General features: G+C 41.4%; 1 protein-coding gene across 1 annotated transcript in view; it reads left to right on the forward strand.

The window, feature by feature from the left end:
- Nucleotides 1-24,016, forward strand: part of ATXN7 (ataxin 7) — a 130,365-nt gene that overhangs the window by 23,731 nt on the left and 82,618 nt on the right. The window contains 3 exon segments of the mRNA XM_079934236.1: nt 3,714-3,812; nt 16,072-16,392; nt 16,631-16,699. Of these exon segments, the coding sequence (XP_079790362.1) occupies nt 16,083-16,392; nt 16,631-16,699 (379 nt within the window). The 5' untranslated portion in view covers nt 3,714-3,812; nt 16,072-16,082.

Genomic DNA, 24,016 nt, shown 5'->3' on the forward strand with positions numbered 1-24,016 from the left:
CCAGTTATCCCCATGTGGGAAAGCTGGCCTCAGTGGCCAGATTTTTGGACCTTCAAAGAGAAAGTGGAAATACGGAATTTTAAGTGAATCCTTCTAACTTTTAAATATTAGCAACAAATTCCCTTTTTCTCCCCCTAAGATCACCAAGCAAACAGACAAAAAAGTGAACTATTTTAGGCCCATGTTCTTTGTTTGCAGTGAGAGTCAAAGAGTGGAGAGAAAAATGTGTAACCTGGGAGTTAGGCAGCTCAAATGAATACACTCCTGGTTCTGGTGCCCGCAAGGCACAGAACCTGGCATGGGGCACGTGCTTCACACGTTTTCATTGAATAAATAAACCGGCTGAGGTAAACCTCTCTAGAGAGATGGAGAGAGGCGTCCGCCTTCCCTCACCTCCAGCTTAGAAGATAGAATCAAGTCAAAACCTGTGTTGCCCTCCTTGTTGGGCCCACCCTTCTAGCCCTTTCTCTTCCCTTTCACAGCCTCTGCAAGCACCTGAGGTGCATTCTCACACTGCAGCTCCATGGTTTGCCTAGAATTTAAGGAAGTTTAGGAAATAAAAAGAAAGTGTATACTGCTATGCTTAAAAACAGGACCAACCCAGTGTAGCCTGTATTTTCTTTCCTGTATCATGGTTAGTGCTTAATTTTGATAGACTCAATTGTATAACAAGAAGTGATCCAGATTATGCCATAAATTGCAACAAGGGTCTCAGAGTCTTAAAAGGACGTAGAAATGTTACTCCTGGAAAATAAGTCATTTTCTTCGTTAAAGTTGATATAACAGTGCCCATGTAACAGTGTGGGCTTTTTGCTGTTTAAAGTTAATGAGAGGATTTTTCTGAACCCTTGGGCATTCCACAGGATCTTCTTTTATATCAAATTCTGCTGATATCTGCCCTTTTATTTATTTATTTATTTTTAGTACAGAAGTTTTACTGTCTTGAGCAAGATTATTTTTGTTGCGGTTATCAGAAATCAATTCCTAAAAATTCAAGCTCTGATTAGGGGGGGCCATTTACCCTTCAGGTCCAGGGGATTCTTAAAACCCTACAGAAGGATGTGCTTGGGTCCTCTGGGAGACTATACGTGGGACAGGAAAGCCCTAGAACCCCCTGGGCAGAAACTGTTTCCCTTTCTGTCCTGTGGGGCTTCAGGGCCTCCTGGGGCTGATGTACTCTGAGCAGCATGTTCATTCGTCAGTCTTTGCTGACTGGCTTTTTCCTAGAGACTGAGGGCACATGGGGGAGCTTGCAGCGTAGACCAGAGTAGACCCTCTTCGTCCCAATTTCTAGTGCTCAGGAGAACCAGTTGAATGTCTCAGTTTGGGTCATGTGTCCAGCTTTCACCAAAACAAGAGAGGAGTTTGGAGTTTCATAGTACAAGCATTACTTGGCATTGGGTTACATGGTGCTTACAAAAAGGGTCACCATGGGCTAGGCAGCTACTCTAGGAGAAAGCCATCTTTTACAAGCTCCATCTTCCACCCCCCAACCAAAAATTTAAAAAAAGAGTAAATAAATTAAATTTATGCCTGTCAGGACTTTGGAGAACACTCAGATTAGGTCTTTTCTTTCTTCTTGTTTCCATCTCCTCTCCCACCTCTAATGGGTTGCCATTTAAAAAATCTTTTAAAAAATCGTATTTTTTGAATGCTTGTTACATAGTAGGTGGTGAATGAGTAAAAGCTATCACGTTTTATGTTTCTATTGTTAGAAAATGTTCTCCAGTCTTCCTTTTAAATTATTTCTTTCTCTTCGCAAAACAAAATTAAGTTGCTGTTTAGGCAGTTTGGTATACTGGAAAGGGAACTAAATAGCACCAAAGGTCTCCATTCTGGTTCCAGTTTCAAACCATTTATTTTCTGGGTTATCTTGAGCAAATTATGACCTTCTCTCAGTTTGTTTCCTCACTAGTAAAATGGAGATCATAAATAACAGCTCTTTTGAGCACAGTGTTATTGTGAAGATAAAATGAAAGAATATATACAAATATGTGATAGTTGCTTTTTTCCTACTAAAGAAAGATTTCTGACCCCTACTCTAAGTAGAAAAGTTACTATTTTTAAATGCTTATTTTTAGTAACTGCCACTACCATTTTTCTCTAAGAACAGGGTTTCTCTTAAAGCATTTTTACAGTATTCAGGCTAGTAAACGGTGAATTCTTTTTACTAAGGCAAACACTATCTTGGGGGAGATTTCATAGCACTCTGATGACTTCCTTGGATACTTTGGAGATATAGCTGAAGTGTTCTGATGGAAAACTGAAAACCAGCTTGACTTAGAGAAGTAGGGTCAAGCACACATGATGCCGGTGTTGTATCTGCATCTCCAGCCTACCTTGAAGGAATCACCTTCAAAGAGGTGGTTATCTGTAACGTAACATCTTTATTGGCTGCCTGTATCCTGGGAATTTGTAGCTTCCTTTGAGTGATTTTGCATAGCCGTAAAATGTTTAGAATGCAAAGAAATGAATTTTGGCTCAGGACAGACATGTTAAACAAGATAGTGGCTTTTATTGGAAATAAGGCAGAAAAGGAACACTGAAATGGAAATCAGAGAAAATTTTTAAAAAATAGGAGACTGGGAAGCAATTAGAAATCTGAGAAAGAGAAACAGCTGGCTTATAAAGATTGTAGGAATGATTACTTTACTGAATGATTACACTGCTGAGTAACATTTTGTGGGTGAATAAAACTGTTTAAAAAAGGGAGAGGGGAAGGATATGATCCAGGAATAACTTAAAAGCCAATAAAGGTAATTATGAAAAAATATTCAAACATGGCATAGAATTTCAGCCACTGACTTTGGAAGATGCTTTATTGGCACCTCAAACCATAGAAATATTTGCCGTCTTAGAGTACGTGATAATAAATAAAAGTTGAGCAAAGCCTTGGTGTATAGCCAGTGAGGATTATAGGAAGAGAAGTGTATTACCAGTGAATTTTTCATATGAAATCAGCCTGCCTTGTGCTTTATCTACTTGGACAGCATCTGTTGCATAGCTGTGTCATTGCCCACATTTGCTGTTTTTTTCCCTCCTGCTGCATGTCAAACTTGAAAACCAGCTTAATTTCTAACTCTGGTTTGTTAATCTCCAGTCCCTTGATTCCATAACTTAATGCTCTTCCCCAAATTAATTTGAGTAGTACCCACATTCTACTTGAAATATGTATGAGTGCACATGTACAAAAATATGCAGATAAGGCAACAGGTAATTTCTTTGTGTTTTTTTAGGAAGATGGTTTAATTGAGTTTTTGTTTCCTGTTTATACTATTATGAATTGTTTTTATAAACTGCTGAATGTTAAAGGACAGAGAGAGCTTTCCAAATAATATTCTCACTCAGTGTGTTATGTGTGGGTTAAAATCTGACAGGTTTCATAGAAGCAGGCTTTCTGAATAGCCATTTAAAAAATTAAGTGAAAACTCAGTAGTGGCAAATTACACACAATGATTTTAAGCCCCAGGAGGCTGACTCTATGTACATATTGAATAGTTGTTTGTTCCTAGTTTATTGTATAAATATAGCCAATTAAGTTCATTGTTAAAAAAAATTGAATTGCATTTGTTGTAAAATTGGTAAAGTGACTCGAATTTTAACACTTCGACATTTTAAACACATATAATTTTGGGACACCTGGCAACTAATGAGATTGTAGATTTCTGATTAATTTTATACATTGTTTCATCGCTTTGCCCCTTTTTTTGTAGGTCTGAACAAAATTAAGAAGAAGGAGCTTCTACAATCACAGCAGATGAAGATCCACTGGTAAATCGATCAGGATTTTTGGCCTGCCCTCCAAAGAAAAGGTAACTGGTTCTTTCAGCATAGCACAGCTGAGTAAATGCTGCAGTGCCTCTGATTATAATGGAGTTTGAGTTTTACCAAAGGATGATAATTTTTTAAATTTAAGGTATCTGAGTAAGGTCTCCAATTTTAAGCATTGGATCATTGAATAGCTTATTAATATGAAATGACAGTGAATTTTAGAGTACAATATTTTTAGATGTTTGTCAAAATAAAATCTGCTAAATAACCTTCCCTCCCCCAAATTCATTAAAATTTTTGGAATACTTTGGAGATAGGAACCTGCACCACCCGTCCCCCGCACCAATCCATATTCACCTTTTCCTGTGAAGTCATCTAAAGATGTGCTCTTGCATTTTTGTCCTGTTCCACTTTCCCAAGCTCCTGTTTTCTTCTCTCTACAAGCATTGTAGACCCAGCTGCTGAGGGCAGGGGAGATTGTAAGGAAATTGTAAAACCGACCGGAGAACTTCAGGTGCACTTTCTGGGCCCAGTGCCTTTGCCCAGCATGCTGGCTCTGCTCGTGAGCAGTCCCAGATCATTACAAAAATAGCAGTCACCATTGATTGAGTTCCTCGCTGCATACTCACTATTTTCATTTACTATTTGGGGAGGAGGGTGGTAAGTTTCATATAATGTGAAAAAGAAGAAAAATTTCTGAAGGTGTTTTTATTAAAAAAAAAAAATGATGCATCCTCCCATCTACTCTTGAAAGGAATGAGGGGGGCTTCCAAGTTAAGATGCAGTTTAAGATGAGTCATTGAAGGATAAAACTGAACAGAACCCAAACAGGAAAGACCAAAGGAGTTTCAGCCTCTGAAATTGATCAACTTACAAATTTAGGCAACAAATGCAATGCCTCAGTCAGGTTTTAGGCATCTGTAGCAAAGATGGAAACATTTTGGACAACATGAACATGCATCTGCAAAGATAACATTTTGACTGTGACCAAACAGAAACAGGAGCTTGTAGAAGGATGTAGCAGTTTTGTTAAGGTGTTTAGAAGAACAGGACTGGGCAGCTCTGAAGTCTCCACCTTCAAAATAGGCCCTTAAAATTTTCCAGCCCAAAGCTGAAAGGCCAGCAGTGCAGAGGTATCTTTCAGTGATCATCAAAGTCATCACAAAGGATGGCATTCACTGTGGAATGTCTGGAAAGTGCCAGAGAAGCAAGAAGCAGGGCTTTCCTAGATGGTGGTCAGCAACTGGCAGTGGTGGGATATGAGGGAGTGGGAGGTGAAGGTAGAGAGGAAACATTTGACAGAAATATGCCAAAGGACCTCTTTAGTCCATAACTGTTTACTGAGCTTCTGCTACGTGCAGAAGGATTATCCTTGAGGAGGAAAAGAGAAGAATAGGAGGTGATTTTCACAGACTATAATTATGACTTACCCGTTTTGAATACCGTTCCGATGAAAAGTCAAGTATAGTAGGATACCAGGAAGCCAGTGACAAGGGGGGTAAAGAAGTATCGCAACTCTCAAGACTGCAGGGATTAGACACGTGGAGGAATGAAGTGGACCAGGTGGAACTATGAGAAGCTGTTAAATTCATGACTAATCTCAAAGGGCTTTTACCTTTTCAATGCCAGCTGATCCTAGTCCCAAAATCCATTCAACAGATATTAATGGAGTGCCTACTTATATGCTGTGCTCTTCCAGGCACGGGGAATTAATTAGTAAATCAAAGTCCCTGCCATTGTGGCACTTACCTTTTAATAAGAAGAAATAGATGTAGCAAACGTAATAAGTAAATACATTGATTTGACTTCTGTTTTAATAAAACCACTCTGGCCACTTATATTGAGATAGGATATAGAGGGCAAGGGTAAAAGCAGTGAAAGCAGTTAAACTATGGTTATTGAAATAACCCAGACCTTTCAGAATTTTAAGGGAACTGAAATCGTAACTTTAATGACTTTTCTTGATTTTTTTCAAAGTTAGCAATTTAAGAAAACAGTTTGAGTCCACCTAAATAAGTCGGTGGGATTCTGCCACGTGGTGACAGTTTGCTACCTTGGGTATAGAAGTGATAAAGGAAGTCAGAAAAAGGTGAGGACTTTGGGCCAGGCTAAGTTGGGGAAGGTCAGTGTTGACTTGAAACTCACACGAAAGCTTGATTTTGATTAGCACATGAAGCTGAAGGAAGGGAAAAGATAATGGCATGTAACTAGTCACAGTAGCAAAAAGGTGGAAAGAACCCAAACGTCCATCACCTGATGAATGGATAAACAAACTGGCATATCCACACAGTGAAATTTTATTCAGCCATAAAGTAGAAAAAATTACAGATATATGCTCCAACAAGGGTGAACCTCGAAAACCTGGCTAACTGAAAGAAGCCAGACGCAAGAGGTCACATACTGTACGGTTTCAACATTGTGAAATATCCAAAATAGGCAAATCTATTGAGAAAGAAAACAGATGTGGTTTCTAGGGGCTGTGAGAGGGATGGGAGACGGGGGGTGACTGCTTAACAGGTACAGGGTTTCCTTTCGGGGTGATGAAATGTTCTGGAACAAAATAGTGATGATGATTGCACCACATTGTAGTGTACTAAATGTCACTAAGTTGTATACTTTAAAATGGTGAATTCTATGTTATGTGAATTTTACCTCAATTTTTTTTTAAAAAAGGATGGCATGTGGAAAAGTATTTGAAGGATGTGTATTTTATGTCTTGTTTAGCTGGAGTGGAGTCTTTGTAAGGGGGCGTGATGGATGATAAAACTGGAAAAAAAGGATGTTGAGTCAGATAGTGAAAGTTGTTGGCTGCCAGGCAAGCAGTTTAGACTCTCTTCTGTTAGCAGCTGTAAAACATAGCAGTGTGTACTCCCTAAGTAAGAAGGAAACTGAAGAGAGGTTGGTGCTTTGGGAATCGCAGCCTCTGGGATTCAAAGCAAAGCAAGCGGCCTCTGGCTTTATCAATCTGTGCTATTGCTGCTCACCTCGTGGAATTTTATGATAACCTCATGGAAGTCGCAAACAAAATTAGAGTTTCTTCATCTTTTAAAGAATATGCTTATTATAGTTCCTGATTATAAGTGTGTTATTAAAATATTAGATAACTATGTGAGGTGATTGATATGTCAACTAACCTTATCGTGGTAATTGTTTTGAGATATATATATATCCATATCTGTATATCTATCTCAAGTATCTCAAATCATCACATTGTATACCGTAAACGTACACAATCTTATGTGTCAATTATATTTCAGTAAAACTGGAAAAAAATTTAAACATTATATAAACCCTAATAAAAAGCATAATAATTACATTCCTTCCCTCCCTAGTACCCATAAGTCCAAAGCTATCTAGACTGTTGTCTGTGAATAGACTCATCGTCATCATCATTATTACATTTTCACAAAAACAGGCACATATTATGCATAGTATTTTGCATGTCACTTTAAAAAAACTTACATCTTGGCTGTCTTTCTACTTCTTTCTTTTGGATTGCTACATTATATGCTAGACTTTCATTTGTAAAAACGAGCAAAAAAATTGAAAAGCAAATACCATTTACCTCTATTACGAAGAAAATGAGGTATCATAAAATGTAAAAGTAGCTAACATTTAATGGGCCCTAACTATTTGCCAGGCGCTCTTCTAAGCATATTAATTCACTCACTCCTTGTAACAACCTGATGAGGTAGATACTGTTTTGATCCTCCTTTTACAGAGAAGTTAACTGAGGCAGAGACAAAATGTGTCCTGTTATGGTCCATGGTTAGGCAGTAGCAGAAATGGGCTCCAGGACCAGCTTCAGCTCCAACTGATGGTTGTTACGAGGGAGCTTGTGGCCACTGGTGTGAGATTATAAAGATTTTTCAAGAGAAGTCAATCTGGAATTTTGTGTGAAATTTTCCAGATTTTAATGTTGGCTTTTAAAAAAATAGCTTTATTGAGATATAATTTAAATGCCACAAATTTACCACTTTAATCATTTTTAGTGTATTGACAATGTTGTGCAGACAACACGTCTATCTAGGTCTAAACCATTTTTATCACCCCCAAAGGAAACATCGTTTCCATTAAACAGTCACTTTCCATCCTCCCCTCTCACCAAACCCTGGAAGCCGCTGCTCTGCTTTGTTTCTGTGAATTTGCCTGTTTTGGATATTTCACATAAATGAAATCATATAATATGTGGCCTCTGTGTCTGGCTTCTTTTACTTAGCTTGTTTTTGAGGTTCATCCATATTGTGGCATGTATCAGTACTTCATTCCTTTGAATGGGTGAATAATACTCTATTGTGTGGCTGGGTATACCACATTTTACTTAGCCATTCTTCAGTTGATGGACACTTGGGTTGTTTCCACCTTTTGGCTTTGTGAACAATGCCATTATGAACATTGGTATACAAGTATCTCTTTGAGTCCCTGCTTTCAGTTCTTTGAGTGTATACCTAGAAGTGGAATTGCTGGATCATATTGTAATTGTTTGTTTAACCTTTCAAAAGACTGTCAAACTGTTTTCCACAGGGGCTGCACCATTTTACATTCCCATCAACAATGTAGAAGGATTCCTATTCCTCCACATCCTTACCAACACTTGTCATTTTCTGTTTTTGTTTGTTTTTATTTCCTTACTAGCCATCCTAGTGGGTGTGGAGTGGTATCTCATTGTGGTTTTGATTTGTATTTCTCTAATGACAAATGATGTTGAGCATCTTTTCATGTGCTTGTTGGTCATTTGTATTATCTCCTTTGGAGAAATGTCTGTCGAGATCCTTTGCCCATTGCAAAAATTGGATTCTTCGTCTTTTGTTGTTGTTGTTGTCAGAGCTCTTTATACATTCTAGATACAAGTCCCTTATCAGATATTGGATTTGCAAAAATTTTCTCCATTCTCTTTTCACTTCCTTCAGGGTGTCCTTTGAAGCACAAAAGTTTAATGATTTTGATGAAGTCCAGTTTATCTATTTGGCCCTGTTTTGTAAGAAATACTTGGTAAGTTGGATTCCAGTCTTCTAATCATCCACTTGTGCTTGCTGCTGTGCTGCCACTTCCCCCAGAAACCATTTGGAAAAATCCTAATGTTTTGTGAAGATCCCTGTTTTCTGAAGTGGAGGCAAGAAGCTCTAGAAAGCAGCAAAGATAGATTTCCTACCAGTAGTGGTTTTGTTTTGATTCACCGTTTTGGCTCCTGAAGTTCCTTCACTTGGAGCAGTTTGGTGGAGAGGAGGATGCAGTAGAAAGTGGAGAAGATCATGGTCTCTGGGTCCTGCAGATTTTATGTCAAAAGAGAGGTTTGAATAGGTTAAAATAAAACGTCAAAACTTTGCTGTGAGTCATAGGTGGTGCTATTTAAAATCAGAGAGGCCCGGGGAGAGAAGTAACTGTGTGTTTCTGGGAAGAATGGTTTAGGGACCCTGAAATCTGGAGAGTCATTTGGGTTCAGGTCTCGCCCTTTGTATGAGAAAATATGTGTTTAGGTTGGGGGTTGAAGGTAGGGAACTGTATTCATTCATAGTCATTCACTCACATGTTAGTGAAATGTAGTAAAATCTGCATGCCATCTATCTTTACCAAGAGATGGAAGGTTTTGTTTTAGAGGTGGAAAGGGGTTGCAAGCCTTTGTGGAACAGTCTGCCTTTGGGGAAGCAGTACAAACCCAGATGGGTTCCTGGATCAGGGTGTACACAAAGAATGTGGAAAAGTTAGGTGGATTGTGTTTGCTAGATCTGTGTCTTTACTTAGGACTGGAACTTTGCTGCAGAAAGGGGGAAGAAAAAGCTGTGCTGTTCCTTCCTTCTTGTACTAACACACCTATACTGTTAGTCCTAGAGTTCAGCCCTAAGGCATTTTGCTGACCAGCTTGGGGACCTGGACACTGCACATCTTATGGTTTGTGAGGAGGTGGGTTCCATGTTCCAAATGACACCCTTATGTTGGAATGCAAACTGTTAATCTTTGGGAGACTAAGCATATATCTCATTGCCACCTTGATTTCAGGACATATACTCTTAACCCTAGTCCAGGAAGTCCAATTTAGATTTAGATGTAGAAGTGGGGATGAGTTCCTATGAGGTTAGTGTGAGATCAGGAAAGATTTTGTTAAGGAAATGAAACTTGAGGGGGAACGTAACTGAACAGTAGGATTTCAGCCAAGGTGGGGGGAAGCATTACAGATGGCGTGGCCTGTATGAACAAAGGCTTGAGAGCTGGGATCTGGAGGGGGAGCATATTCAAAGCTATGAATTGGTCATTTGGGCTGGACTGTAGGGTACCTGCAAGAGGGAACACTGTAGATGCGATGGAGCTGAGCCTGGGGCCACCTGGAGAGGGCCTGGAGTGCTAGCAGAAAAGTTTTTATTGAGTTCAGTGGTCAGTGCTGAGCCCCTGAAAGTGTTAGAGCAAGGACTGACAAACTAATGCCATGCTTTACCCTGCAAAAATGATCTGCTAGCATATCATGGCTAGATTAGAATTGGGGCTTCTTATGTGATAGGTATGGTGATAGTAATGATAGCTCTAGGGTAGGGTACTTTTGCACTATTAACTTTTTTAATATTCCTCGTAAAGTAGATACTCCTATTTTACATCATATTTATTCATTTATTTATTTGGACTTTGTTGGGTCTTTGTTGCTGCACGGGCTTTCTCTAGTTGCGGCGAGCAGGGGCTACTCTTCATTGCGGTGCACGGGCTTCTCACTGCGGTCGCTTCTCTTGTTGTGGAGCACGGGCCCTAGAGCTCGCAGGATTCAGTACTAGCAGTGCGTGGGCTCTGTAGTTGTGGCTCGTGGGCTCTGGAGTGCAGGCTCAGTAGTTGTGGCGCACAGGCTTAGTTGCTCCGTGGCATGTGGGATCTTCCTGGACAAGGGATCGAACCCGTGTCCCCTGCATTGGCAGGCGGATTCTTAACCACTGCACCACCAGGGAAGTCCCACATCATTTTATAAATGAGGAAACAGGCACAGAGAAGTCAAAATTTCCCCAGAGTTATACAGTAAATAAGTGGTAGAACTGGGATTCAGCCTGGGCATATTGGCTCTAGAACACCTGTTCTTAACTGCTGGGCCCATAAGATGGTAATACTTACCATCACTTCAGTGAAAGCTGATGGGTACAAAGGTGACATAGGGAATTATTTTTAACAGTGTGTTTAATCTTTGCATTTTAGTGCATCTGAGGCAGTGCGCTAGAACTATGACTATACAGTCAGCCGCTTTTTATAGCTAAATGTTAGTCCATTTAGCTATTTTTTCCATTCCTTTCCTATAACTTAATCCTTTCTCTCTCTTTTTAAAAAAACTCTTTAACCTGAAGGCTTTAAATGAAGATTTTAAATGAAATTTGTCAATCATTCAAAATTACAGGCCGGTATTAAATTCCTAGAAACATTTGGGCCTTTATTCAGTTTAAAGTTACATGTTAATACCTTTTTATAGGTGTATTGTTAAATTTTCTCTCTTTTCAAGCGGTTTGCTATTACTGGTGAATGATTCTTTGGGAGAATTTGTAGCTACGCACATATGATTAAGAAAACAAACCAAAAATTCAAAGCTTTGAACTTTTGGGCAAATGACACAGTTTATAGAATGACTATGCATACAGGTTAAGCCTTTAAAAAGATAATTACCTTCATCCTTTAGTCTCCACTTTTGCAACTCTCCTTATTATTCCTAATTTCGCATTTGATTGTCAGCAATTCTAGCCACCGAGCTGATGAGTTAAATTTCTTCCACTCTTCTCTTCTCCCCCTTCTGGAATACTGATGTATTTATAACAGGCTGTAAGGTATTTCACTAGAGGGAGCACAGTTAAAGAGGGGCCTTGCCTGCCATACCCCTTATGCAGAAGAGAGCCCTGGCTCTGTCTCCAGAAGAAAGAAGGAAAGAGATAGGTGTGGTCAGAGGAGGGAGAGAGGATATGAACAAAGGCACAGCCAATTTTAGGAGGAGATAATGCAACCCAAGGCAACACATTCCTAATTTAGTGGTTCCAAGTTTCTTTTTACTCAAATGACTGCAATCCTTTGGGGTTGATGATGGAGAATCTCTGTTATCAGCCCTGTAATTTGCACCCATAAATATACTGTAGTTGCTGGTTTTCAAGTTTATTAAAATGTTGTATTGGGACTGGTGGTTCTTTCCAAATAAAAAGGCTGGTTGTGTGGTGTCTTGCATCTTAGGCAAGTTTTGGACAGTTTCAGCCATTTTACATTAAACCGAATTTAAAGATTTTGTTATTGTTGTTGCTGTTGTTTTGTTTTGTATTTAGTGATGCCTTTGGCCTTTGAACAAAGCATTTTACAAGTGAATCTGCTGTGCAAAGAATCCTTTTTGTAAAGAGAGACCTTGTTACCCTGGCACCTACTGGGAACATCCCTAAATTTGGATGGTGAAGTAAGGCCACCTTTTAAATACATCCCTGGAAGGGATGAAATACTCAGAACTTGGCAGCATTTCACTTCTGACGGCCTAGTTCTTAAGCCACATACAGTCTAATTGGTGGTGACAGCTTTTTCCATAAGAGCATTTTGATTAAAATTAAATTAAAAAATTTCCCCTACTTCTCATTCTTCTCACATCCTCAGTGAAATTACGATGTTGTGTTTACTCTGGTGCCTAGCAGAGTGCCTGGTATGTGGTAGGCGAGCAGGAACGGTTTGATAAATTGAATCCTCATTACTCAAACCTTACAAAACATATCATTTATCTGTACAGACAAATGCTGAAGATCTTCAGAACTATAGGACATCATCAGAAGTACGCCGGTAGGAGAACTGATTGATAGCATACAAGGAACGCTATTACATGAAAATAATTATAGTAAATGAATGTAAATTGTATTGTTCATGTTTTAAAATATTTTTTGGGTGCAGAGGAGGGGGTTTAGGTTAAGAAGTCATCAGGTTCTTTATTATAAAACCAAGTGTTTGAGTTTCTGTCGTACTCTTGTTTATAGAGAGTGCCCTTTGTATAAGAACACTTTTTAAATGTTGCCCAGATTTGAGTATCAGACAACTGTACTTTCTCAGCTAGCAGTTTTGGCTTTTGTTGGTGACTCATTCAAACAGTTGAGAAACCCAAACCAACTATGGATATCAGAAACTGCACGTTCTGGAAGGGGTTAGGACTTTCTCATGGGTGAAGAGAATGTAGTAAAATGCATTGGCTGCAGCAAAAGAGAATTGGTAGGGAGATGGCCAGGAATTGCCTGTCATTCTCTTGGTGCTCGCATCTTCTTCAACTTGGTGACACATTTCTTAGATGAGAATAGATCTGAATTGCTCTGTGTGATATAAGATACTTGTTTATAGTGTTCGTTTTGTGTTATTTTGTACTTTCCATGGATCTTTTTATGCAATCCTCAGAAACCTGGCTTTATCTCTGTTTTACAGATTAGCAAACTGAGATCCAAGTAAATTAGGTAACTTGCTTATGTTACACAGTTTGTAAGTGAAAGACCCAGTATATGAACCCAGAAAAAATTCACAGGGACTGGCTCCAGAGCCCTCCCTCATTTTCCTTATCTGTAAATAGTAATACAACTCCTACCCTACACAACTGAGAATATTAATAGAGATAATGCAAAAAGGTACCTACAGCAATGCTTGGCACCTAGTAGGTGCCCAATAATTGATAGCTGCTATTAGTAACAATTTCTCTTAATAACTATCATAATACTAAGAGGATGTTTAGTATTTTTTATTCTAAGCCCTGTCGTGTTTTCTTTATTAAACCAATCAAAAAATGGGGGGGGGGGGAGTATGAAACAAGAATAATGACAGAAGTTGAAGTATTATAAATTGCCATATTGACCCCCATTAGCTTGAAGTCATATTAGTGAATCTCGAAGTATTTTCACATGTAAAAAGGGGGAAATCAAGCAGTGTCTTGAGGAAGTAGGACTGTACTTGATGTTTGCCATTCTTCCCCTTATTTTCATTCTCACCCTCTACTCTCAGGGATCAGAGAAGGGCTGTACTCAATACGCAAGCTGTCTTTTTTACCTATATAGCTGGGTGGCCCTAAGCTTTTCTTTTTAATGGCAGCTCCAAATGCCATAAAATTCAAATTTTTGTTTCCCTTAAATGTAGCATTAGAAAATTCAAAACAATTCATAAATTGTGCACTTTAATCTCGGAAAACTAAAAAGTTAGGTGTTTTTATGTATTTCTGTAATTCTACAGATTTTTCAGTGATCTGGATGAAAAATTGAAGGTCTGCATTGGTGACATCCAAGATTGAGGGCCTTGGTTAAGAGTTAGGAACCTTATTACTAAGGGAATTATGTTTTACCTATGCATTTTTTTTGTCATTGATGCTCTTATGTAGGAAGTTAAAGCTTTAGAAATATGGTTTTTAATCCTACCAATCATTTCTACCATTTTTGTTTATTCTGTTTTTTCTGCTTCTTAGATAAGGACAGGAAGCATCCATAGTTTTGGGGAACTTTTGTTTGCATGCAATCCAGGAAAAAATTACGCACTTATTTCTAAACATTTAAAAAATAAATTAATATATATGTGTGTATATATATTTTATTTTATTTTATTTTTCACTAAAGCCTTTAAATTTTGAACCCAAAACAAGCACTTTCTACAGGAGCCCTGCATTGAGTTTAGGTTGCAATAACATTTCCTTATTTTTACTCTTTTTAAACATTTTTATGTTTCTGAGAGTTGGACTTTGTTTCTTTAGCAGAGAAGTTGGCCACCTCTATGACGCCAGATGTTCTAGATAAAAAACCTGAATAAGCCCGCTTTTTCCCCACCTAAAGAAAGCACCTCTAGGCAAGCAGCTATGACACACGTGCCTCAGGAGTGCTGATATTACTGCTATGTGAAACATGATGATTAAAATCATTGTTTCATGTCTCAGGCTGCAGTTTTTCACATCAGTCTGAAGGAAGAGTAATGATAAGAACACTTAATCGAAAGTGCTTGATGTGGTCTGCTACAGTTTCAAATATTTCAGGTGCTTTAGTTCATTAAGTATCCCTTTATTTTATCATCTTTACCCATCACTTGAGCAAAAGCTTTGCGCGCAGTCTGTGTATTGGGGAGGGGTGCTAAGTTGTGTGGGCCAATGCTTAATTTAGTGAACAATATCTAACAGAAAACAGTATTTTCTAGGAATGCTGTACCTACACCTAAACCTTAGGTTCCCTCCCTGCCCAGGCAAAGACAATCATAAAGAGGGAGACCGACGGCTTGAATTAAAACTAAACTAGATTTGGGGGGGGGGGGGTTGCGGGGCGAATGAATCACTTCTAGGAGCATTGGAAAGAGAAATAAAGAAATTTGGGGTAGTGTCTCCAAAACAGGTAAATGGATTCGCCTCGGTCTCTCTCTCCTCCACTCCATTTTACACTGATTTCATGGTCTCCTCTTTGCTGCACGAGCTCAAATACCCCGGGAGCACGCTGTGACCTCCCGTGGTGGGCTTAGGGCCGACACCTGGGACTGCACCTGGGCCGCATTTCCTCGCCTGCCAGTGGTTTCCTCCACGCCAGGCTTCCGCTCGGCGGCGGTTTCCCATTCATGCTTTTGACAGCCGTGCGGCCGCCCGCGAGCGGAGATCCAACTGCTCCCTGAACCGGCCCCTGCGCCCCAGGTGGGACCCCGGGCGGGAAGGCCCTACGGCGACGCCGCCCGCTGGTGCTCCGGGGCCAGCCGGCCGGCTTCTCCATAGGTGGCTGCGTTTCCGACTTCGCCCTGGCTCCACTCCGGGGGATTGACGCGCAAACTTCGCCGGAGCGAGCTGAGAGGGTGGGACCGGCGAGGGGGAGGAGGCGGCGGGAGGCGCCTCCGCTTAAGGGAGCCGGCCGGGCGCCGCCGCTCGGACGGACGCGCGGACGGAAGGGAGGAGCGGGGACGCCGGGCCCGGCCCGGGGATGCAAGCGGCCTCAGGGTGGGCAGCCCGAGGGCCGGGGGTGCATCTTGGGCCTCCTCGCCGCGGCGGAGCGCGGGGCTGGGGCGGAGGCAGCTCGGGGCGCCGGCCTCCGCGCCGGCTCTCCGCGGCGGAGGCAGGCTGGGGATCCTGCGCCGCGGTGGCGGGTTGCCGGCGCTTGTCCCCTCCCCCGAGGGGCGCCGGAGTCGAAAGCGAAAGCGAGCCCGCGCAGCGGACTTTGCGCCTGGGGCGGGGGGTGGCCCGGGAGGAGACGAGCTGGGGGGCTGGGCGGCTGGGGGCGCTGTCAGCGCGCCCCACCCGGCCCGCGGGCCGCGCACGCCGCCGGAACTCCCCGGCGCCTCCTTAAAAGCGGCCCCCGCGCGACTCTTTCCCCCCTTTTTTTTGTTACATTGTAGGAGCGGAAAGAATGTCGGAGCGGGCCGCAGATGACGTCAGGGGGGAGCCGCGCCGAGCGGCGGCGGCGGCGGGCGGAGCAGCGGCCGCGGCTGCCCGGCAGCAGCAGCAGCAGCAGCAGCAACAGCAGACTCCGCAGCCCCAGCGGCAGCCGCCGCCGCGGCGCCTACGGCCGGAGGACGGCGGCCCCGGGGCCGCCTCCACCTCGGCCGCCACCGCAATGGCGACCGTCGGGGAGCGCCGGCCCCTGCCCAGTCCCGAAGCGATGCTGGGACAGTCGTGGAATCTGTGGGTCGAGGCTTCCAAACTTCCTGGGAAAGACGGTGAGTGTCCACGCCTTCCTCTTCCCGCCCGCTCCGCCCCCCCACCCCCGCTCCCCAGTCGTCTGACCCTTCTCCCCTCCCCCGTCCCGTGACCCGCCCCCCTCGGGGGTCAGAGATGCTATCGCTCGGTTGGGGAACGCGGAGGTGCCCGCACCTACTCCGTGCGTGCGTGAGCGTGCGTCACACTCCCGGCCACTGACCTGCCTCTCCCCTCCTCCTGTGTGTGTGTATCTCCTAGGGACGGAATTGGACGAAAGTTTCAAGGAGTTTGGGAAAAACCGCGAAGTCATGGGGCTCTGTCGCGAAGGTGAGTCCAGCCCCCTGGAGGAGTTTGTGCAAGGCTAGGGGAAGTACCCCGGCCGGCTAACCAGGGCGGGAGCTCGAGCCCACCTGACCCGCTCCGCCCCCGCACGCGAGGATGCTGTCTGAGGAAGAAGGGGGAGGACTGCGCGTTTGGAAAATCCCGTTTCCGGGGGCTTCCTGTAACGGGGAGCGTCAGGAACCCTTCAGTGGAGGCCTGGCTGGGTGCAGTTTGAGCGGCGCTCCGTGATGAGCGCTGGGGAGCAGCAGTGATTTTAACCCAGATCCCTTCGGGTCTGACCCCCTTATGGAGAAACAAGAGGAGTGGAGGAATTGTCAGCTTCCGAAAGCTTTTCCACGAATGTTTTAGGGGGCTCTGAAAAGGAAACCTTGCCACCTGAAATTTATTGCCGGCAATCAAAATGAATTTTGAACTTTAAAAAAGGTGACACTTTACCTGTGCAGCCTATTTCTATGGGATTTAAGTTAGAGTTTTATCAAAAGGATCATCACAACTGAGGAGCTCTTGGTCGGATTTTTTTTTTTCTTTTACTTTTTTTTTTTTTTTTTTGAGCTGCCAAAATCAGCGAGGCGGTGGGGGTGAAGAATTTTATATGGTGAAACAAGCCTTTAGTGCTCTTAGCTAGTGAAACCAGAGTCTAGTTATTGGTCAGTTTTTAATAAAACTGGTAGAGGGGTACTCTAGGGAAATAACTAGTTAAAAGTGTGCCTCTAAATGAAAGGTCAGGTATCTAGGAACTGTCAGACCTTTACTTCAGATTTTCTTTTTCTGTGAATAGTCGCCTTTGCTGGCTAATGCCTCTGCTAGGCCTTGGCACACTGTGGTCAGAAAGGACTTCTGAAGCCCAGTCAATTTTAGGTTCAGTTCAAGCGATTCCTTCAGTAGCAGTACGGACAAGGACTTGAGTGAGTTTTTGGTATCCAAAATACTGAGTTTATATTCCCAGTGCAATTTTAATTCTCAGCGTGACCATGTATTTTGGTATAGTTATTGTCAGGGGCCCAAGAATAGGTACAACTTTGGCAAGTGGAATATTTTAAGGTCCAGAGTTGGCCCATTGTTATTCTGTCTCCGCAGTTACTTCTTGTTTTTAGTGCCTGTGTTGCCTCCACGTTCACTGTTTTGGTTTCTTTGAACTGGCCATTTGTTGGCCTCTTGGCACTAGGAGGAAGAGTAATACCAGTGGCAGCTCTCTGAGAGCTTCCAATTGGAACAGATTAGAGAGCAAAGTAGTAGATTTCTGAGAATGAGAATTGCTGTTTGAGACCAAAGGCAAGAGAGGGAAAGCACAGGACTTGCTGGCAATGTTGCAATAGGAAAAATCAGTTGTTAGTCCGGTTTTAGTGTTGAATTGGCAGCCCGCCTGGGCTTAAAAAAATTAAAATCACTAGGTGGTAACTCATAGGAAGCAGTTGGAGTAGAGCTGTAGAGGACCTGACCTGCTCCTGTTCTTAGTTTCTTTCTCTGGGTGTGGATGCATTTCCCATAAAGGGTTTCCAAATCTGTGTGAATACAGGGTGCTAATTATTGGTAATTCCCCTATAGAGGATGAGTAAGAGGATGAGTATATTGGTAATTCCCCTATACAGGATGAGTAAGAGTATAGAGGATGAGTTGCCCAGCGTTTCACTGGGCAACTTGGTCTGGATTGAGACCCAACCAAATTTAGTTGCCTGGACCCACTTTTTGCTGTATTTATTATTTTCAGTTGGGACATAGTCATGAGTGGATTTTACCAAGAAGATCTAGGACCTCTTAATTACTTTATTCAGGCACAAAGGCATCATAGATTATTTGGTTGTGTGTGCTTCTGACCTATCAAATTATTTGTGACTGTTAGAGGTGCCATTTTTGTGTAGGCTGCTCTAACCATTCAGAGGATGCTGAAGCAGCCAGGATGGCTGAAACTCTGCCTGCCTGTTTTGAGTAGAGACTGAAGTTTTTAACTCAGTCAGTTCTTGATTCATTTGTGACTTTGTGGATTTTCTGGGACAGTTTAAAAATCCAAGCATAAGGATGTTCAGCACCTAACACAGTGGGCCTTTGTTTTTCTAACAAATAGTTCATGTCAGGCTGTTTAAGAAATGAAGATACATTTTTAAATTATCAAATTATTAGACAGTTATCCTTTGTCTTTGGTTGAGATTATCTACTACCAAGAAAACGTGTTTTGGAATTAAATTTATACTAATTCCTCTTGTCAGCAAAGTTAAATTGGAAAGAAATATGTAGATAAATTGATAATGTGAATGAAGCACTCAGTCAGAAACTCATCTTGGAGGATATTGAGGAATACTGGCCAGATGTTTCGAATTCTCCAGTTCACAGTTGTGCATCTGAGAGTTGGAAACCTGGGTGTAAGATTAAGTTGCTTAATATTGCATTTTACCTTTCAGAATCTAGCTTTCCCCTTTGTAAAAGGAGATGATAACACCTACTTCCCTTGGTTGTTAATAACGGTTGACATTAAATTAGATTATGGAAAATGACTTTACACATACTAATTCCTTTCAGCTCTTTTAAATGCTGGTAATCTTAGACCTGATCTCCTAATTTGGTATTTGTCAAGGTCAGAGGTTTTTAACCTGGGGCTTGAATGGGCTTCAGGGGGTCATAGTTCCCGTGAAATTGTATGCAAAATAGTATGTATGTCCACTTTCAGGGCAAGTGTTCCCAGCTTCTCTTGGATTCTCAAGGATTCTTCACATATCTCTACCCCCAAAATTCAAAACTGCTAAGCTAGGATCTCTGCCCTTTTTTCTTTTTGCTCCTGTAGCTTATTTTGGCCAGTTTCCTCATGTGAGACTGCCCAAGGGTTAATGCTGTGGGAGAGGTCGGAACTATAGATTTAGATGGAAGTGAGATTATTAGTGGTTTAGCTAATATGTCATCCCCGTTTTCCTATTAGCTCAAGTAGGTAAATGTTAAGATAAAATTTAAGCTATCTTTCAGAGGGCAGCCTATTTTTTATCTGCATCCTCACATTTTTATTACCTTGTTTTATTCTGTAATTTGTAATATTATTTGATGGCACATTTGGTTTTAGTGGAAAAAGATTGATAATACAGTTTTAACTTTTTCAAAGACTAAACTCAGAAGAAAAATACCTTTATTTAAAGGTGATTTTTGAAATTGTAGATTTAACAAAGTAATGTTTAGATGAAATTAATTGGTATGAGTAACTGACTAAGGTTTCCATATTAGTACCTGAAAATGTAGGGAGCCTTAAAAAATAAATACATTAAATGCCTTAACTTCACAGCAAGTTGAAACAAAATGTAAAGTGTTATTGTGGGAGTCAGCAGTGGAAATACGACGTTTTCTTTGGGAAGTCATTCCTAACTTCTCTTGCGCCCGCTTCTTATACAACATCAACAAACCCAGTACTCTACCTTCCTCCAAACACTCTATCACCATTTGAAAGTGTGTGTTATGTGATGGCTCTTTTATTAGAGTGCAAGCTCCCAGAGGACAGGCTTCTTATTGACCAAGATATATTGAGCTCCTGCACATTGTTTGTGTTCAGTGAATATTTGCCCCCAAAATGAATGAACTGGGCTACTAGGAAGACTGAAGAGTTCAAATGACCAATTTTCCATTGTGTTGTGACTCAAAAAAAAGGTACCTGTTCTGTGGCGAGATGCACTTTCTGGCCCCAGGGGAGGCCAGGGACTGTCTTTCAGCATTTCCTGTGTCTCTGTCCTGAGTTTAGCACTCCATTTACACTTTCCAGAAAGAGTGCAGACAGGACACCACCTCTCTTATCTCTGATACTTAGGCAAGGGAGTAGGATGGCAACCTAGAGGATATCCACACTTGATGACAGTTGACCTCCCTGTCAAAATAACAGGGACATAGTTGAGCCTAAGGCAAGATGGAAGAGAGGTTGGTTGGCATCTACAGGCAGCTGGTTAAAAAAAAAAAAAGACTAGGAAGATGGGTAGCCTCAGTCAACACGGACTGAGTCAACATAACAATACCACCTTTTTCTTTCCTAGGGAAAAAAAAATGTTCATAGTGAGTTAACTGAAAACAAATTAGGTATTGGTGCCAAAGACTATTAAAGTAACTACGTTATAGACATAAAACTTTCTCTCTGAAGTAAAGAGCTCTTCTGTTTTTCTCTAGGGTTTCCCTTATGTTTTTCCCCCCAACTTTTCCTTTGGACAATTTGAAATGTACAAAATTAGAGACAGGATTTTAATGAGCCTCCTTATATCTTTCCTACAGCTTAAACAGCTAATGAGTCCCTGCCCAATCTTGTTTCATCTCTGCTGAACTCCCCACATGTCCCAGACATCATTTTTCTTTTGGTTTTCTTTTTTGTGCTTGCATGGACTTAAGGTTGTCTCCTGCAAAATGGAGCCTTCCTGTACTCTGCGCCTTCTTTTGAGTCAAGCCCGGCTGCCATTTGTGATCCCCTCCATGAGTGTGTAAGGGTTCTGCAGGTGGCAGGGCTTGCAGTCGGCCGACATCTCAAGTAGAGACTGAAACTAAGCCTCAGACAGGAGTCAGTGCGATCCAAGTTGACTGCATCAGAATCGCATTAGCATATATTTAAGGAGAGCATTCGGATGATTTGGTTGCAGATCACCCACACTTGACACTCCCTGGATGAGTGCTAGGGCTGCAGTAGTCAGTGTCCTTGCTGACAGTTCCTGTTTGTAACTTTCTACCTGTAAAGTCGGCGCCAACCCAGGAGTGAGAGCCCCGGTAGACCTAGACACTCCTAAGGAAAGATTCTTTCCCCTGAGTGTGGCTCCTTAGCATTTTACCGCAAGCTGCACTCTAGCTGAGAATGCTTTTTACATTGTTGAATGGTTGAAATAAAAACTTTCGAAAGAAGACGATTAGTTCATGACCTGTGGGAAAATATGTAAAATTCAGCTGTCAGAGTCCATGAGTAAAGTTTCATTGGAACGTAGCCACAGCCCTTAATCTACTGACTGTCTGTGGCTGCTTTCTCCATGCAGTGAACCATGGGGCTGAGTTAGGTGCGACTGAGACCATACATCCCACTAAGGCCTAAATTCACCATCTGACTCTACAGAAAAAGTTTGCCATCCCTGTTTTAATGGGTTTCTTGGTTAATGAAGGGCCATTCTTTCTGCAGAATGTGATTCTACTACTCGAACTTTCTGTTTTGAGGGGGAGAATCTTCAAAATAGTAAAAACCACTATTAAACCCAAAGTTAATTCAACATTGAAGAAATAATGTTGAGCTAGAAGGAGATACATGTGAGAGTATAAGGTTTTGTGTAAGAAAGTTCCTATTTTTGTCACTTTTTTCATTCCCTGCCGCTTTTCTAGGGCATATACCTGTTTCTGGGCAATGCAAATATAGAACATCAACAGAGCTGTTACTGTCCCAGCTTCCCAGAGCCTTTGACTGTGAGGATGGAGCTTGGCTTCTCTTAAGCTCCTGTATAGTATGTAAATCCTCAGGAGAAGGAATCTAGAACTTTCATGGGATTTTCTTCAAAAGGGTACCTGACACAGATTCTTGAGAATTTCTGCCCTTGAGTTGGATTAGAGAAGCTGAAGCCCTGTTGGAGGCCTTGGAACTTGACTTACAAGGCAGATTCTCCAGGAAACACATCTACATTTTGATTTATAAAGAGGGCATACTGAATCCTTTGATCTCTCATCTTTGATTTTGTGCTTGCTGGGAAGTGTCACACCTGGCACAGTCCATGCTGAATTCTTCAACCTACAAGGCTTCTCAGTAAAGGAAACCATGCACGTTTCCTGTAGTAGCAAGGGGCTTCCAAGCTGAATGTACTCCATTTACAGTTTTGATTGGTTCTTATGAACTCTGATCTCAGGAGGGAAGCATGGGGAATTTATGCCTCGTTATTGAGTATGACCTACATGTTATGCGGTCTGATTTTTCCCTTATAACAACATCCTGCTTCCTCCTGGCCACATCTCACGATATTCCTACATGTATGTGGACAGCTCAAGTTCAGTGAGAACTTTTACTCTGTGTCAGCATAGGTTTTACCTTATGTATTCTTCACAGCTGTCGTATGATCTAGGTATTAGCATTATCCCCATTTTACAGATGAGGAAACAGAGGCCCAGAGAAGTGAGATTACCTCACCAAGAACACAAAGCATGTAAGAGACCCTGGAACCCATATCTGCCTAACTCCACAGCTCACATGCTTTACCCTCTGCTGTGCTGAGCTCATTCCAGAATGTGCACCTGCTTTTCATGAGCCGGAACAGGTTGCTGTGACCTTTGTTTTCCTCCTCTTTGGCTAGAAATACTGACTTAAAAAAAAAAAAAAATTTTTTTTCTTTTTTTTTTTAAGTAAAGAGATGAAGAACCCTTTCTTTGGTGTGCTTTACAGCACTCTATATGCTGTGTTTAGCAGTTCTTTCATAAAATCTCTTTTTTTGAGGAGGAGGGGAAGTATGCACAGTTTGCATTAGAAGTAATTGGCTTTTAAAAAAAAGATTTAAATGAAAGCTAAAGTTGCAGCGGATAGCAAACACAATCATCTGGGATTTGTACCATTAAAAAAAATCCTTTAAAAAAAAGAAGTGAAATTCCGCTGTTTAAATAGCATTTCAGTGCAAGATTGCTTTTAATCACATTGATATTCAAAGTTTATGGCAGTATTTTTAATAAATGTGCTCCTCTGATTATTAAAGTATTTTTTCATTGAAGTTCTAAGAAGAAAAAGAAGCCTGTTAGTAGACTTAACAGTTGGAGTTACTGTACTTTTGAGAGGAAGGCAGAAGATTACATTTATATTCATCTTGTACAGCAGGGATTATTATAAATGAGCAGAAGAAGGAGAAGAATGATTTTTGCATTTCAGGCATTTATAACATAAAACTGGATGCAGTATTCTTGTTCCTCTTTGTGATAAAGACCTTGCTAACATCAAATACTTTTATATGTAAGCTTCTGGCAAGGAGAAAGTAATAGTTCATTATCAATTAGACTCATAATCTTAAAAACAGAAAATATTCCCATCCCAGGTTATACAGATGTTTTCCACAATCCTGAACTCCAGTGAGGCAGTTTAAAAAAAAAAACAAAAACAAAGATTGCATTTAACCAGTGGTCCCAGGCTTTTATATTTCAAACCAGAAAGTTTCTGAAATAAATTGGGGACCAAACAAAGGGTTGCTAGCGTTTTATAATGTATATAATTAGACATTATAACATATAATTCTTATCATCATAGAAGTGTGAGGGCCATTGTTTTAGAATAAAGAACAATCCTTTAAATTTGAAGAAAGTTTAAGTTTGGGAAGGACTCATTGCATTGTCCTCATTTTTCACATT

The sequence above is a fragment of the Stenella coeruleoalba genome, assembly GCF_951394435.1.
Source record: "Stenella coeruleoalba genome assembly, chromosome: 10".
Classification (NCBI taxonomy): domain Eukaryota; kingdom Metazoa; phylum Chordata; class Mammalia; order Artiodactyla; family Delphinidae; genus Stenella; species Stenella coeruleoalba.